This window comes from Podarcis tiliguerta, assembly GCF_965153285.1.
Source record: "Podarcis tiliguerta genome assembly, chromosome: 8".
Lineage (NCBI taxonomy): Eukaryota > Metazoa > Chordata > Lepidosauria > Squamata > Lacertidae > Podarcis > Podarcis tiliguerta.
Genome location: NC_139541.1, coordinates 80,871,915 through 80,888,583, shown reverse-complemented (window position 1 = coordinate 80,888,583; position 16,669 = coordinate 80,871,915). Strand labels below are relative to the sequence as shown.

Below are 16,669 nucleotides of genomic sequence, written 5' to 3'. Positions count from 1 at the left end.
ACCTAATGGTCAGGGGTCCCTTAGCTTTAGTGTATATGACAGCTCAGTCGGTAGAGCACGAGACTCCTTAATCTCAGGGTTGCGGGTTCGAAACCCATGTTAGGCAAAAAGATTCCTGCATTGCAGGCAGTTGGTCTAGAAAACAATAATTGCATCCACGACCTGTTGCAGAACACGTCCACCGAAACCCTTCCACAAATACCAGCCTGGCTCCCATTTGCAATTTCCACCCGCAAGTTGCTTCCGATATCTCACCCGGCGTTCCACGTGGTTGGTGGGGAACGGCGGAGGCAGGTGAGGAAACATCTGGCTGCAAACCTTCCCCCCCTCCCCTCCCTCCGGCAACCTTACACCTGTTCCCGGTTAGCTGTGCAAAACACAAAAGCCAGGCCCAGGGGTTTGTTGCAACATCGGGGCGTCGGTTCAAGACGTGCCGCACAGCAGGCCTGTCTGTGCAGGAGTCTGCAGGTTGGGAGGACCCGGTGCCAGGAAATGGTTTCTTGGAAATAGACAAAAAAAGGGGGGGGGGAGACTCCTTCCCACCACTGTGTCCCGCTCTCCGTTTCCATTGCTCTTGTATCTTCTCCCACCCCTGGGCTCAGGGGAGCACACCTGTGCAGGGAATGAGAGGCCTATGGGACTGAACTCATAGTGACCTCCCTCTTTGAAAAATGGAGGTACAGGGTCTTTCTGGGGAGGGGGTTCGTTTTTGGGAGCTGAACTCTTGGCAAGTCCCCTGCCGTGGACGGGTTGGACACAGAGGAATGGGGAGAGGAAGAAGAAGAAGAAGAGTTTGGATTTGATACCCCGCCTTTCACTCCCTTTAAGGAGTCTCAAAGCGGCTAACATTCTCCTTTCCCTTCCTCCCCCACAACAAACACTCTGTGAGGTGAGTGGGGCTGAGAGACTTCAGAAAAGTGTGACTGGTCCAAGGTCACCCAGCAGCTGCATGTGGAGAAGCGGGGAATCGAACCCGGTTCCCCAGATTACGAGACTACCGCTCTTAACCACTACACCACACTGGCTCTCAGAGGAGCCAGCTGGAGAACCCTCAAAGGAAGGAGGCTCGGAGCTGGGGCAAGGATGAGTGGTCAGAGGGAGAAGAGGGAGCTGCCTGGGAGAAGGTGGTGTTGGAAGTGGAATAGGTAACAGTTTCGTGAGCAGAGAGAGTCTGTGGCAGAGAGCAGTGTAGAATCAGAGGCTGAAGAGGTGGCAAAAGGCAGAGATTGGTCTGGCAGGTGAAGAAAGCAGGGTGTCTCCCCTCCCCACGTGTCTCCCAGAACCAGAAGAGGTGTGAAAGGGGCAGAGGAGAGGTTGGCTGCAGGTAGACACCGTCTCTGATTGCTTGGGGGAAGCCCCGGAGAGGAGGGGACCTAGACAGCTGCGGGGAGGCAGGGGTTTTCAGTCTCGGCAACTGATCCATGGGGTGAGACCTACTAGGGAATGCTGCCCATTAGGCCTGACCTCTACCAAGTCTGTGCAGATCGTGTTCTTGCTAATGAAGAATTAACTCCAACTTGCACAGTGTGATTTATGGCTGGCACGCTCCTGACTCCCAAAAACTTGTTGTGTGAATCGCAGCCCCCTAAAATGAAGAAGGTGTCTTGTTTTCTGGGTATCGGACTCCTCCAGCCTTCCTGTCCCTTGGCCACAATAAATGTTGTGGGACAACTTGCACCAGCACTGGCCGGGCTAAGGTGATCTTCTACCAAGTTTGTGCAGATCATGTTCTTACTAATAAAGAGTTAACTCCCAACTTGAACGGTGGGATTTACTGCTGGCTGAGGCTGATAGGACCCCAACAACACCTGGAGGTGTCAGGAAGGACCATTAGCTGAGTGGCAGAGAAACTCTCTTGCAAGGAGAAGGTTGCAGGTTCAATCCCTGGCAGCTCCGGATACAGAGACTCCTGCCTGAAATCCTGGAAAGCTGCTGTTGGTCAGTGTAGACAATATTGAATCAGATGGACACATGGTCTGATTCAGTATAAGGAAGCTTCCTGTGTTCCTATGAAGCGCTTAAAATCTTCCATCCCCTTCTACATTTCCAACTGTACTTAGCACATTAAGCCTATGTACACACCACACACCCTTCCCTGGCCAAAGAATCCTGGGAGCTCTAGTTGATGGGTGCTGGGAATTACAACCTCTGTTAGGGGTAAACTACGGTTCCCGCTATGGTTTTCCCAGTAGTGATGTATGGAAGTGAGAGCTGGACCATAAAGAAGGCTGATCGCCAAAGAATTGGTGCTTTTGAATTATGGTGCTGGAGGAGACTCTTGAGAGTCCCATGGACGGCAAGAAGATCAAACCTCTCCATTCTGAAGGAAATCAGCCCTGAGTGCTCACTGGAAGGACATATCCTGAACCTGAGGCTCCAATACTTTGGACGCCTCATGAGAAGAGAAGACTCACTGGAAAAGACCCTGATGTTGGGAAAGATGGAGGGCACAAGGATGACAGAGGGCGAGATGGTTGGACAGTGTTCTCGAAGCTACTAAAATGAGTTTGACCAAACTGCGGGAGGCAGTGGAAGACAGGAGTGCCTGGCGTGCTCTGGTCCAGGGGGTCACAAAGAGTCGGACACGACTAAATGACAACAACACGGTTCCCGCAATCCTTTGGGTGGCTGGGAATGTGTTCAAATTGTAAGATATGACTGGAAGAGCTGTTCGACAGGGGAAAGGTCTCCCTCGGGAGGTTGTGGACTCTCCTTTGTTGGAGGCCTTTAAGCAGAGGTTGGATGGCCATCTGTCATGGATACTTTAGTGGAGATTCCTTCATTGCAGGGGGTTGGACTAGATGACCCTCAATGTCCCTTCCAGCTCTACAATTCCAAGGTTCTAAGTTAGTTATGGTTTTGAGCTTCCGTAATAGAAAACAGATGCTGCCCTCTGCTGGGTAGACGTGAGAATTGATGGATTAAAACAACAGATGGAATAAGGATGGGTGGGTGTAGTTGCTCCTTGCCTCCCTGGCTTAAAAAACAACAACATTGTCTTCTCCATTATCTTAAGCTACTCTCAGACGGTAGAACCACGGCAGCCCATCTCGCAACACTCTATACCATAGCTGTCAACTTACAGATCTGAAAATAAGGGATCAGCAGCCCAAATAAGGGATTTTCCAAGCACAGGTATGTTCAACTTCTGAGCCCCTCCCAGCCAAAGGCAGAAAGCCCAGCCAGCAGCCAAATGAAGCCTCAAGCGGTGGTTCCCACAGCGCAGCAACCCGGCAAAGGGGATGCAGCAAGGAAAACCACCGTCACCTCCCCGCTGGGAAGCGCTGAGCAAAGAAGAAGAAGAAGAAGAGTTTGGATTTGATATCCCGCCTTTCACTCCCTTTAAGGAGTCTCAAAGCGGCTAACATTCTCCTTTCCCTTCCTCCCCCACAACAAACACTCTGTGAGGTGAGTGGGGCTGAGAGACTGTGACTGGCCCAAGGTCACCCAGCAGCTGCATGTGGAGGAGCGGAGACGCGAACCCGGTTACCCAGATTACGTGACTACCTCTCTTAACCACTACACCACACTGGCTCTCTGTCCCCAGACAGGCGAGTCCCCAGGCAACGCGGCCGATTTGATCGGCACAAGGCATGCAAGCTCCACCCCCCAGTAGTTCTTAGACTCCTTGTTGGGTGAGCAACGCAGCCAAGCAACACAGTTGGAGCCTCCCTCCTCCCTGGTAGGGAGGGAGGGAGGGAGAGGAGCTGCTTCCTTTGAAACCCGGGAAATTTAAGGGACATCATCAATAAGGGACAGCGGCGGGACACGTTGCTGGGATAAGGGAGTTTCCCGCCAAATAAGGGACGGTTGACAGCTATGCTCTAGACTCCGATCACCATCAGCCCCAGCTACGGACGAAGGATTCTGTATGCACTCAAAGCCAAATCTGCCCAAATCTGCTTCACTTTCCAAAACACTGCACAAACCAAAATGCAGCCGTCCGTCGACATTCCCCCTTCACGAAATGTTGCCATGCAGTTCTCCAGTCAAGGTTTACAAAAGTGCATGGATGAGGGGAAAAACACAATGTGAATAAAAATGGAGGTATTTGTGAAAATGACATTCAGAAACACACAGCGTTGGGTGGGGGGAGGAAACAGGCTGCAGCAATGTGCACACCCCCCCCAGAATGTAAAGATGTGTTTATTAGGAGAAATCGGCAATAAGATGCTGATGAAATGTCACGGTTTTTGGGAAATTGTGAATCGCTTCGAAATGTAGAGAGCTGGATTTAATACAATGGTACCTTGGAAGTCGAACGGCTTGGCTCCCGAACAAATCGTCTCCTGAACATCACAAACCCGGAAGTGACTGTTCCGGTTTGCAAACTATTTTTGGAAGCCGAACGTCCGACAGGGCTTCCGATTGGCTGCAGGAGCTTCCTGGAGCCAATCAGAAGCTGCGATTTGGTTTCCGAACGTTTTGGAAGTCAAACGGACTTCCGGAACGGATTCCGTTCAACTTCCAAGGTATTGGGGGAAAATGAGAAAGTGAGAGGACTGGAACTGAACAGATCCTGCCACCTGCAGCCTCAGCCAGCCAGTCCAATGGCCAGGGATGATGGGAGTTGTAGTCCAACAATATCTAGAGTAGTCCAAGATGGCTAAGCCTGCCTTAAGGCCCCATATGCTCTAGGCATTTAAAGCAGTTTCATACCACTTCAACTGTAATGCCACTTAAGTTTCCCACTTACCCTTACTAGTCTGGTCAGCCCTGGTCTAAACGGAAGAGGGAACTCTGGCAGGGCAACAGGAGTAGTAAAAAAACAAAATGGCGGCCGCTCCCTCACAAGCTTCCATGCAAAGGAGAAAGGCTCATCACCCTGTCTGCTTTCAGGGCTGAGGTCTTCTGCCCGAGACTTTTCCTGGCGGACGTTTTATAGCCCATTCTCTCAGCTTTTCCCGAAGTTTCCGCCCAGTCAGAAACCCAAAAGCTTGGTCAACCTTCTGGGGAAGTTTCCGGAAGGTTCCGAGGCCTACGCTCAATCCGGTTGACCCGTGTCCTTGCTTTTGAGGGGCTCCCGGGCCTCAGTCGAGCGGTCAGGGTTCGAAAGGGAAGGGGGAGCGGCGGTAGCGGGGAGCCCCTTGTCTTTGGGCTTGTAGACGAAACTCCCGAGCCCTCCTTGGGTCTGGAGGGTCTCTGAGCGGAGTCTCTGCGGGCAGCTGTCCCCGGCCAAGAGCTGAGAGGAGCCGTGCGACACCAAGAAGAGGCCGTGGGACTCGGGATCGGAGACGCCGTACTTCTCGGCGCACACGGCGCACACTGATGCTGTTGTCATGTCAGGGGGCACGGAGATGGTCTTCTGGTTGTTGAAGGGTTCGCAGAAGGAGACATAGAGGATGTGCTGAAGGGGGGTAGGAAGCAAGAAGTTACCGTGTGGCCAAGGCCCTTGAGGTAGCAGCCCTGCCATTAAAGCAATGGTTCTCCAACATATTGGAGTGGCAGGAGCAGATAATAATAATAATAATAATAATAATAATAATAATAATAATAATGTATTATTGATACCCCGGACGCGGGTGGCACTGTGGGCTAAACCACAGAGCCTAGGACTTGCCAATCAGAAGGTCGGCGGTCCGAATCCCCGTGACGGGGTGAGCTCCCGTTGCTTGGTCCCTGCTCCTGCCAACCTAGCAGTTCGAAAGCACGTCAAAGTGCAAGTAGATAAATAGGTACCGCTCTGGCGGGAAGGTAAACGGCGTTTCTGTGCACTGCTCTGGTTTGCCAGAAGCGGCTTAGTCATGCTGGCCACATGACCCAGAAGCTGTACGCCGGCTCCCTCAGCCAATAAAGCGAGATGAGCGCCGCAACCCCAGAGTCGTCCGCGACTGGACCTAACGGTCAGGCATCCTGTTACCTTTACCTTTATATTGATACCCCACCCATCTGACTAAAAACACGATAAAACATCAGACATTGAAAACTTTCCTAAACAGGGCTGCCTTCAGATGTCTTCTAAAAGTCAGATAGTTGTTTATTTCCTTGACATCAGATGGGAGGGCGTTCCACAGGGAGGGTGCCACTACCAAAAAGGCCCTCCGCCTGGTTCCCTGTAACCTCACTTCTCAGAGTGAGTCACCAAAAGGCTCTCAGAGCTGGACCTCATGAACAATGGGGGTGGAGACGCTCCTTCAGGTATACTGGGCCAAGGCCTTTGAAGGTGACCCGGAAACTACAACTAATCCAGAATGCGGCAGCTAGACTGGTGACTGGGAGCGGCCACCGAGACCATATAACACCGGTCTTGAAAGACCTACATTGGCTCCCAGTACGTTTCCGAGCACAATTCAAAGTGTTGGTGCTGACCTTTAAAGCCCTAAACAGCCTCGGTCCAGTATATCTGAAGGAGCGTCTCCACCCCATCGTTCTGCCCGGACACTGAGGTCCAGCTCCGAGGGCCTTCTGGTGGTTCCCTTGCTGCGAGAGGCCAAGTTACAGGGAACCAGGCAGAGGGCCTTCTCGGTAGTGGCACCCGCCCTGTGGAATGCCCTCCCACCAGATGTCAAAGCGATAAACAACTACCTGACATTCAGAAGACATCTGAAGGCAGCCCTGTTCAGGGAAGTTTTTAATATGTGACATTTTAGTGTATTTTTTAACTTTGTTGGAAGCCCAGCCAGATGGGCAGGGTACAAATAATAAATTATTATTATTATTATTATTATTAGACTTTCAAGGTCAGCACCAACACTTTGAATTGTGCTCGGAAACGTACTGGGAGCCAAGGTAGGTCTTTCAGGACCGGTGTTATGTGTTAGATGGCCAGTGTGGCAGGGCCATTCAAGGACAATCAAAGAAACCTTTCTACATTTCAATGTGTTGTAGTACGGTATCAAAATATTTCTATTTGCAGAATATGGAGAGAGATCTTTTCATGAGCAATTGGCTAGTCTTCCACAGTTCTCCATGGGACATAACTCCACGGGTTAAGGGGTGATATGATAGCCATGTTCAAATATATAAAAGGATGTCACATAGAGGAGGGAGAAAGGTTGTTTTCTGCTGCTCCAGAGAAGCGGACACGGAGCAATGGATCCAAACTACAAGAAAGAAGATTCCACCTAAACATTAGGAAGAACTTCCTGACAGTAAGAGCTGTTCGACAGTGGAATTTGCTGCCAAGGAGTGTGGTGGAGTCTCCTTCTTTGGAGGTCTTTAAGCAGAGGCTTGACAACCATATGTCAGGAGTGCTCTGATGGTGTTTCCTGCTTGGCAGGGGGTTGGACTCGATGGCCCTTGGGGTCTCTTCCAACTCTATGATTCTATTCTATTCTATGACATTGTTGTGAATTTCAACTGTGGCTGATATGAAAGACTGGAAAAGAGAAAGGAGTCTTTTCGTTGATGAGAGTTGGGTTTGTCTTATATGAAACCTGATACAACAAGATTACCCAGCAAAAGCAAGGTCACACCTCTCGATGAGTTTGCAGATGTATTTACGGTATGTATGTCAGAGGCTCATTTATAATAATATTTTGGGGAGGATTCCTGTTCTTATGCAGCTCTTACACTTTCTGGATGTTCCATGATCATGTGCCTTCCAGCTCTACAATTCTATGATATAGTGGTACCTTGGTTTAAGAACAGCTTAGTTTATGAACAACTTGGATTAAGAACGCTGCAAACCCAGTGTTTTGGTTTGTGAACTTTGCCTTGGAAGCAGAACATGTTTTGCTTCCTGTTGAGTGTTTTCCATTTGTAAATTGAGTCCCCCGCCGCTATGGGAAAGCACGCCTTGGTTTAAGAACGCTTTGGTTTAAGAATTGACTTCCGGAATGGAGTAGGTTTGTAAACCAAGGTAGCACTGTACTATGAACTTGAGGAATGACCGGCAACGCTCCTGCAGATGATCTCAGGGATTGGGATAGGATATACAGTGGTGCCTCGCAAAACGAAAAGAATCCGTTCCGTGAGTCTCTTCGTCTAGCGTTTTTCTCGTCTTGCGAAGCAAGCCCATTAGCGGATTAGCGGATTAGCGCTATTAGCAGTTTAGCGGCTATTAGCGGCTATTAAAGGCTTAAGGGATTAGCTGCTAAAAGGCTATTAACAGCTTAGTGCCTTAGAAAAAGGGGGTGGGGAGCGAAACCCCCCCCCCCCAGGAATCGCAAGACATTTTCATCTTGCAAAGCAAGCCCATAGGGAAATTCGTCCTGCGAAGCACCTCCAAAACGGAAAACCCTTTCGTCTAGCGGGTTTTCCGTCTTGCGAGGCATTCGTCTTGCGGGGCACCACTGTAAAGGTGTCCCTGGGGCAACCTGAACCTCAGCTAATTAATGCAAGGACCTTGAACCCGGCTCGGTAGTGGATGGGCAGCCAGTAAAGACGATTAGATACCAAACAGTAAGCTTGCAACCCCAAGAGATGTCAGTCATTCCCTCTTTCTATCCACACCAGGAACGGCACCCAGGCACCCTGTAAGTTGTTCCTTTGCCTGCATGGCTTGATTTCATAGAATCATAGAATCATAGAGTTGGAAGAGACCACAAGGGCCATCGAGTCCAACCCCCTGCCAAGCAGGAAACACCATCATTTCAAACCCTGTAGCCAAAAAAAAAGTCACCCGACATCATTGGGATGTCAGTTTGATTGGCAGGTGAGGAACAGGTGTGGGGGAGGTACTACACTAGCCTGACAGTTCCGCACCCCATCCCGGAATTTGGCTCCCAGAATCCCTTGCTCTCTCCCACTTCTTAGCCCTCAGCACTTCAGCACAGGACTTCTTTTGCAGACTCCAGCCTCACCTGGGAATGGCGCCGGTTGGCGTGGTGATGGTGAATGGTTCGTCGCCGATGCCACTGGTGGATGGAGCGTTGGGCCTCGATGCTGATTTGCCGGGTCACCGTGGCCGCTGGCTGGAAGTTCTCGATGTGGAAGAGGGCGCCAAACCAGGTGGTGAGGTAATAGCCTCCTGCGGCGCGAGAGGGAGGGAGAAGAGAAAACCCGCGTCAGGGTGGAGATGCTCAGGAATCAGAGACCAGGGAGAAGAGACGGTGGAAGAAGATTGGAAGAAATTTAAAGATTATTTACAGAAATATTATAAGATTAATGAATGTTAAAATGACATCAGATTGAATTTAAAAGGTATAAAAGTCGTAAAATTCAAAGATTTAATGATTTAAGATTTGAAGGAGATTAAGTTATACAAAGATGTTAAAATTAAGACAAGGATTAATTAAGACAGAGGATAGGGATTTGCTGATTAAATAGGTGTTTTGGAATACAGTGAAGGGAGGTCTGGGGAAGTCGGGAAATAAGTAAATGAAAGAAATATCATAAAGATGAAATTGTTTTTATTAATGTTCTTTCTTTTTGATGTGTTTTGTACTATGTTGTTGTTTCTGTGTTTTTGTATTGTGTATTTTTTGCTTTTTGCTTTTTTAGTTCTGTTCTGTTTTATTTTTTGTGTAAAAAACCCAATAAAAAATATTATTAAAAAAAAACACAGAATGTTCCTTAGAGCAAAAATAGAAACGCTAGTCCTGTGCCCGTTGGCAAAGACATCATCGCTTGGTGTGCTTCAGTGCACATCAGCGCAGTTCAATTAACTCAAATGCAGTAGAAGTGGAGTGTGGCTTTGCGTCCCTCTGTTCTAGGGATGCAAAACCCGTGGCTTGCCGTATGTACAGTCATATTTTGGGTTGAAGTTTCTTCAGGTTAAGCGTTTTCGGGTTGCACTCCGAGGCAACCCGGAAGTAACAGAACGCGTTACTTCTGGGTTTCGCCGCTCGTGCATGTGCAGACACTCAAAATGACGTCACGCGCATGCGCAGAAGCGACGAATCGCGACCCACGCAGACGTGCAGTGCGTTTGCTTCAGGATGCGAACAGGGCTCCGGAACAGATCCCATTCGCATCCAGAGGTACCACTGTATGCCGTATTTTTCACTCTATAAGATGCACCAGACCCCAAGATGCGCCTAGTTTTTGGAGGAGAAAAACAAGGAAAAAAATATTCTGAATCTCAGAAGCCAGAACAGCAAGAGGGATCGCTGCGCAGTAAAAGCAGCAATCCCTCTTGCTGTTCTGGCTTCTGGGATGGCTGCACAGCCTGCATTCGCTCCATAAGAAGCACACACATTTCCCCTTACTTTTTAGGAAGGAAAAAGTGCGTCTTATACAGCAAAAAATACGGTAGGTATAAGACTGTATATAAATTCAATAAATGAATAAAATAATAAAAAAAATATGTTGCTGGACTACAACTCACATCATCCCTGACTGGGGATGATGGGAGCTGAAGTCCAACAGCTCCCTCCCACCTGTGCTCTATTCCCTATATGTGTGTCATGGACTGGCTGGATGCAGAGGAATGGTGGGAGGAACCAGATAGAGGATCCCCCAAGAGAAGAAGGCTCAGAGCCCGGGGATTGGTGGTGGGACGGCAAGGAGTAGTCAGAGGGAGAAGATGGGGAAGAGGAGGTTGGAAACTGAAGAGGGAACAGGGCTTCGTGAGCTGGGAGAGTCTGTGGCAGAGAGCAGTCTAGAATCAGAGGTAGGAGAGGAGGGGGGCCAAGAGGCAGAGGTGAGGCAGGCTGGGGAAGAAGCCAGGGGGTCTCCCCCTCCTGCTGTGACAAGCTCCCTTCCCCCCTGGTCTCCAAGAACCAGAAGAGATATGAAAAGGGGAGAGCAGAGAGAGAGAAGACAACAGAGCCCCAGATTGCTTGGGAAGGAGACTGTGAGAAGGCAGGGACCTTCAGTTCTCACTTCTGCACCGGGGGCAAGATCTACTGGGATGAGGTGCTGAGCTCACTAGGCCTGGTCTCCTGATTCAACCTGGTTTCCTTTAATAAAGAGTCAACTTATGCCATATGATTTATTGCTGGCTTGTTCCTGACACCCGCTCTTGACAACATGAGGCAGAGACTTCTGGGGTCTCCTAGAGACATTAACCCTAAACTTTAGGAGGACGTCCAGTACCTAGCAAAAATCCAGATCATTTCAGGATACCCGAGGGACAGATCTAGGTCTGGCACAACTTGCCGGGTTACCTTCTCCCAGCAGCTGACTGGGATCCATCAGTTCCATCATGTACTCGACATCCAGCTGCACTGAAACCACATCACAGTTCACCAGCGTGTAGATCAGAACCGGCAGGAAGTCGTCGGCGCCAAAAGGCTCTTCCGAAAATGGGAAAACGGAAGAACATCGTCAGAGCCAGCCCTACTGTTCAGGTGCAAGGAAAGAGGATGTCGAGAAATGATTGTCTCTTTCTCTCATAATACAGTGGTACCTCGGGTTAAGTACTTAATTCGTTCCGGAGGTCCGTTCTTAACCTGAAGCACCACTTTAGCTGATGGGGCCTCCCGCTGCTGCTGTGCCGCCGGAACACAATTTCTGTTCTCATCCTGAAGCAAAGTTCTTAACCCAAGGTAATATTTCTGGGTTAGCGGAGTCTGTAACCTGAAGCATACGTAACTTGAAGTGTATGTAACCCGAGGTACCACTATAACCCAGAGATGCATTGTAAATAAAAAGACACATTCTATTCATGGAAAAACACCAGGCAGGCCCCACAAATACAGTGGTACCTCAGGTTAAGAACTTAATTCATTCCGGAGGTCCGTTCTTAACCTGAAACTGTTCTTAACCTGAAGCACCACTTTAGCTAATGGGGCCTCCCGCTGCTGCTGCGCCGCCGGAGCACAATTTCTGTTCTCATCCTGAAGCAAAGTTCTTAACCCGAGGTACTATTTCTGGGTTAGCGGAGTCTGTAACCTGAAGCGTATGTAACCTGAAGCGTATGTAACCCGAGGTACCACTGTACAGTCGTACATTATGATACGATAATCTTTATTGTCATTGTCCCCTACAGAACGAAATTGTTGATTTGAACATTTCGGCTCCCGAACACCACAAACCTGGAAGTGTTCTGGTTTGCAAACGTTTTTTGGAACCCGCAAGTCCGACGGGGCTTCCATGGCTTCCGATTGGCTGCAGGAGCTTCCTGCAGCCAATCGGAAGCTGCGCCTTGGTTTCCGAATGTTTTGGAAGTCGAACGGACTTCCTGAACGCGACTTCCGAGGTACGACTGGGACTCAGGAGCGTTCAGTGAAGTTGAATGTTGGGAGATTCATTCAGCCCAGACACTGAGATCCAGCACCGAGGGCCTTCTGGCGGTTCCCTCATTGCGAGAAGTGAGGTTACAGGGAACCAGACAGAGGGCCTTCTCAGTAGTGGCGCCCACCCTGTGGAACACCCTCCCTTCAGATGTGAAGGAAATAAGCAGCTATCTTCTTTTTAAAAGACATCTGAAGGCAGCCCTGTTTAGGGATGTTTTTAATATTTAATGCTGTATTGTTTTTAACACTTGATTGGAAGCCGCCCAGAGTGGCTGGGGAAACTCAGCCAGATGGGTGGGGTCAGTGGCGTAGTGTGGGGGGTGCAGGGGGGGCCGGCCGCACCGGGCGCAACATCTGGGGGTTAGGGTTAGGGGGCGCAAATCCACGGGTTAGGGGGCGCAAATTACTTGCCTTGCCCCGGGTGCTGACAACCCACGCTATGCCACTGGGTGGGGTATAAATAATAAATTATTATTATTATTATTATTATTAAAGACAAGCAAGAAGAAAAGCCCTTCTTCCCAAGTCAGGCCACTTGGTCCATGCAGCTCAGTGCTGCCTACTCTGGCTGGCAGCCACTCTCCAGAATTTCAGACAGGGAAGCCTTCCCCAGCTGGCGATTGAAACTGGGACCCTGCTGGAGGCAAACCAGCCGCTCTAGACCACTGAGCTCTGACTCTTCTCAGAGAGATGTTGTCAAGGCTTGCCTACCTGTTCCTCCTGCAGCCTGGTTCATGGCTTCGTAGAGCATTTTGCAGACTTTGAGCATGTGCGTCTCCTTCTTCTTGGGAGAGTAAGCCTGGTGCATGAGGCTCAGCTTGGCCTGGATGCGCTCTAAGGCGGCCGCATCTGGGACGCCGGCCGTCACGCCCAGCTCGGCCAGGCTCTGCCGCCGCATGGTGGCCTGGTGCCCGCGCAGCTTGTCCAGGGTGCCGTCGTGGGCGTGGAATTCCTGCAACCGGGCATAGATGGAGTTCCGGAGAGGCTTCAGGATGCATTTGTACAGAGCGGCTTCGACCACGTAACCTAGCAGCAAAATGATACAAGAAAGGGGAAGAGGAAGAGAAAATGAAACCACGACACGTTACTGTGGATCACGTAGGTCAGGCAAGTGGTGTATTGGAGGGCGAGCACAGCTCCGGGATTTTTCTCCCAGGAGGAGGAGCGACGGTGCCACCTGGACGCTCCTTGCCCTAGCACGGGGATGAGGCGATGACGAGGCTTTCAAGCTTGTGGCAAGTTTAATGATGATAATAATGGGCGGCTATCCTAGAGGTGACAGCAGCCACGAAATTAAGAGACGCCTGCTTCTTGGGAGGAAAGCAATGACAAACCTAGACAGCATTTTAAAAAGTAGAGACATCACCTTGCCAACAAAGGTCCGTATAGTAAAAGCTATGGTTTTCCCAGTAGTGATATATGGAAATGAGAGCTGGACCATAAAGAAGGCTGATCGCCGAAGAATGGATGCTTTTGAGTTATGGTGCTGGAGGAGACTCTTGAGAGTCCCACGGACTGCAAGAAGATCAAATGCATCCATTCTTAAGGAAATCAGCCCTGAGTGCTCACTGGAAGGACAGATCGTGAAGCTGAGGCTCCAATACTTTGGCCACCTCATGAGAAGAGAAGACTCCCTGGAAAAGACCCTGATGCTGGGAAAGATGGAGAGCACAAGGAGAAGGGGACGACAGAGGACGAGATGGTTAGACAGTGTTCTCGAAGCTACAAACATGAGTCTGACCAAACTGCGGGTGGCAGTGGAAGACAGGAGTGCCTGGCGTGCTCTGGTCCAGGGGGTCACGAAGAGTCGGACACGACTGAACGACTCAACAACAACAACAATCCTAGAGGAAGTCAGAGGAGACACAAGAATTACCCACTCTGGAAGAATGGCAGATGAAGGTGATGGACTATATGGAATTGGCGAAAATGACCAGCAGAATCCAAGACCAGGGAGAAGAGTCAGTGGAAGAAGATTGGAAGAAATTTAAAGACTATTTACGGAAACACTGTAAAATTAATGAATGTTAGAATGATGCTGGATTGAAGTTAAGTGGGATTTTTTAGCAGCAATGTTAAGGAATATGAACAAAGGGATTGCTAACAGGTGATAATTCAAAGTTATAATATATTAAGATAAAAGATAAGATAAAATCAAAGAGGGAAAGGATTTGCTGAATTAACCAATTGAACTGGAATGCAAGAAAGGGAGGTGTGGGGAGGTCAGGGAAACAAGTAAATGAAAGATAAGATATGGAAAGACTGATTTGTTTTTAACTGTTTCTATTTTGTATTTTCCTTTTCTTTTTCTTTTTCTTTATTTTTTCTAATTTTTGTAATATATTGAAAACTTTAATAAATATCTTATAAAAAAAATTAGTGGAAGTCAGAGGATGAGAATCCAGAGACCAGACACACTTTCCCTTTTGTTTGATGGCGTTCCAGTTTAAAATATAACCACATTTTTCGCAAGGTTGCTTGCACTTTGAATTCAATAATAATAATAATTTTTTAAAATTTATATCCCGCCCTCCCCAGCCGAAGCCGGGCTCAGAGCGGCTAACAACAGTAAAAGTAACACAGCATTCTAAAATCAATTCATTCTAAAATCAATTCAAATCAAATTAATGGCAACCATTGGGCTAGCGTTCTATGAGGATTACCAAAGGCGGGGTTCAAGCTGTTCCCTGGCCAAAGGCCTGGTGGAACAGCTCTGTCTTGCAGGCCCTGCGGAAAGATGTCAAGTCCCACAGGGCCCTAGTCTCTTGTGACACAGCGTTCCCCCAGATCGGGGCCAGTACTGAAAAGGCCCTGACTCTGGTTGAGGCCAGCCTAACCTCCCTGTGGCCTGGGACCTCCAAGATGTTTTTGTTTGAAGACCGTAAGGTCCTCCGTGGGACATACCAGGAGAGGCTGTCCCGTAGGTACGAGGGTCCTAGGCCATATGGGGCTTTGAAGCACCTTAAACCTGATCCTGTACTCCACCGGGAGCCAGTGCAGCTGGAATAGCACCAGGTGAATGTGATCCTGCAGTGAGGACCCCGTAAGGAGTCTCGCCACGGCATTCTGCACCTGCTGGAGTTTCTGGGTCGTTCTCAAGGGCAGCCCCACGCAGAGTGAATTCAAAACCGAAAGTTTGCATTTTCAGCTGGCTAAGGGCAGGGGCGGAGGAAGGGGGGTGCGGTAGGGGTGGGTTGCCCCAGGTATCACCTCTGAGGGGGGTGACAAAATGCCGGGTGGCACTCACCGTGGGGCCTGCAACATGCCCAAGTCACGCATCTCTCCTGGGAGTGAAACGATGGCTCAGGCATGCGCAGGTTCTGCGCAGCCCAAGCAGTTCGCCTGCTGCCTCCCTCTCAGCTGTAGGGCGGCTGAGTGGGAAGAGGCAGGCAGACTCCTTGAAGGCCCCACAGAGCGTCCTCCCCCAGCTAGCCCCGCGCCTGGGTGCCTGGCATGCGCACCGCCCCAGGCGCCCGATAGCCATGCTCCGCCACTGGCTAAGGGTTTTTTTGTTGTTGTTGACGGCTCAATATGTTAAAAGCTCAGTGTCTTCTACAATATGGCATTCAGAGGTGCAGGGAGAGTGTGTTTTGCCTACACACAATTATGGTTTTGGAACATAACCCCTGCTTAAGCTAAGAGCAGTGGTGTAGCGTGGGTTGTCAGCACCCGGGGCAAGGCAAGTAATTTGCGCCCCCTAATCCGTGGATTTGCGCCCCCTAACCCGTGGATTTGCGCCCCCTAACCCTAATCCCCAGAAGTTGCGCCCGGTGCGGCCGGCCCCCCCTGCACCCCCCATGCTACGCCACTGGCTAAGAGTCAGCTATACTGCTGTGCTTCCTTCCACCCCTTAAAGTGAGAATTGGAAAGTTCTCAGGAGTTGAGATTCTTGCATTGCAGGGGGTTGGACTAGATGACCCCTGGGGTACCTTCCAACTCTATAATAATAATAATAATAATAATAATAATAATAATAATAATAATATTATTTATACCCCGCCCTCCCCAGCCAAGACCAGGCTCAGGGCAGCTAACACCCGATATAAAACAAATTGATTGAAATACAACTTAAAAACAAGATCAAAATACAACATTAAAACATTAAAATAAAGCCTCATTTCAATGGAACGCTTTTTGGGGGATGAAAATGTTAAGTCTTCACCAAGGCTAACTTTCCAGACTGGTCCTACGTGGGCCAGAAAAAAGCCAGGGAAGTCCCCAAATAGGTGTTCCATCACAGGAGGAGAAAGGGGGGAAAAAGAGGGGGAGGGGATCAAATTGGCTCCAAGCCAAAGGCCAGGTGGAACAACTCTGTCTTACAGGCCCTGCGGAAAGAAATCAGATCCTGCAGGGCCCTGGTCTCATGAGACAGAGCGTTTCACCAGGCTGGGGCCAGTGTTGAAAAGGCCCTGCCTCTGGTTGAGGCTAATCTGACTTCCTTAGGGCCCGGGACCTCTAGGGTGTTGCTATTTATGGACCTTAAGTCCTCCGTGGGGCATACCGGGAGAGGCGGTCCTGTAGGTACGAGGGTCCTCTATGATTCTAAGAAACCTGACGCTGAGGTCCAGCACTGAGGGCCTTCTGGCAGTTCCCTCATTGCGAGAAGC

The 16,669-nt window shown here is 49.6% G+C and overlaps 1 protein-coding gene across 2 annotated transcripts in view; it reads right to left on the bottom strand.

Moving 5' to 3' along the window:
• Positions 1–4,082: 4,082 nt before the first annotated feature.
• Positions 4,083–16,669, bottom strand: part of RINL (Ras and Rab interactor like) — a 40,347-nt gene continuing 27,760 nt past the window's right edge. For both annotated transcript variants that reach the window (XM_083455035.1, XM_083455036.1), the window contains 4 exons: positions 12,774–13,088; positions 10,992–11,120; positions 8,745–8,911; positions 4,083–5,347 (listed from right to left, as the gene is read on the bottom strand). In XM_083455035.1, coding sequence (XP_083311161.1) covers positions 4,985–5,347; positions 8,745–8,911; positions 10,992–11,120; positions 12,774–13,088 — 974 coding nt within the window. In that variant the 3' untranslated portion in view covers positions 4,083–4,984. The remainder of the gene's footprint in view (positions 5,348–8,744; positions 8,912–10,991; positions 11,121–12,773; positions 13,089–16,669) is intronic.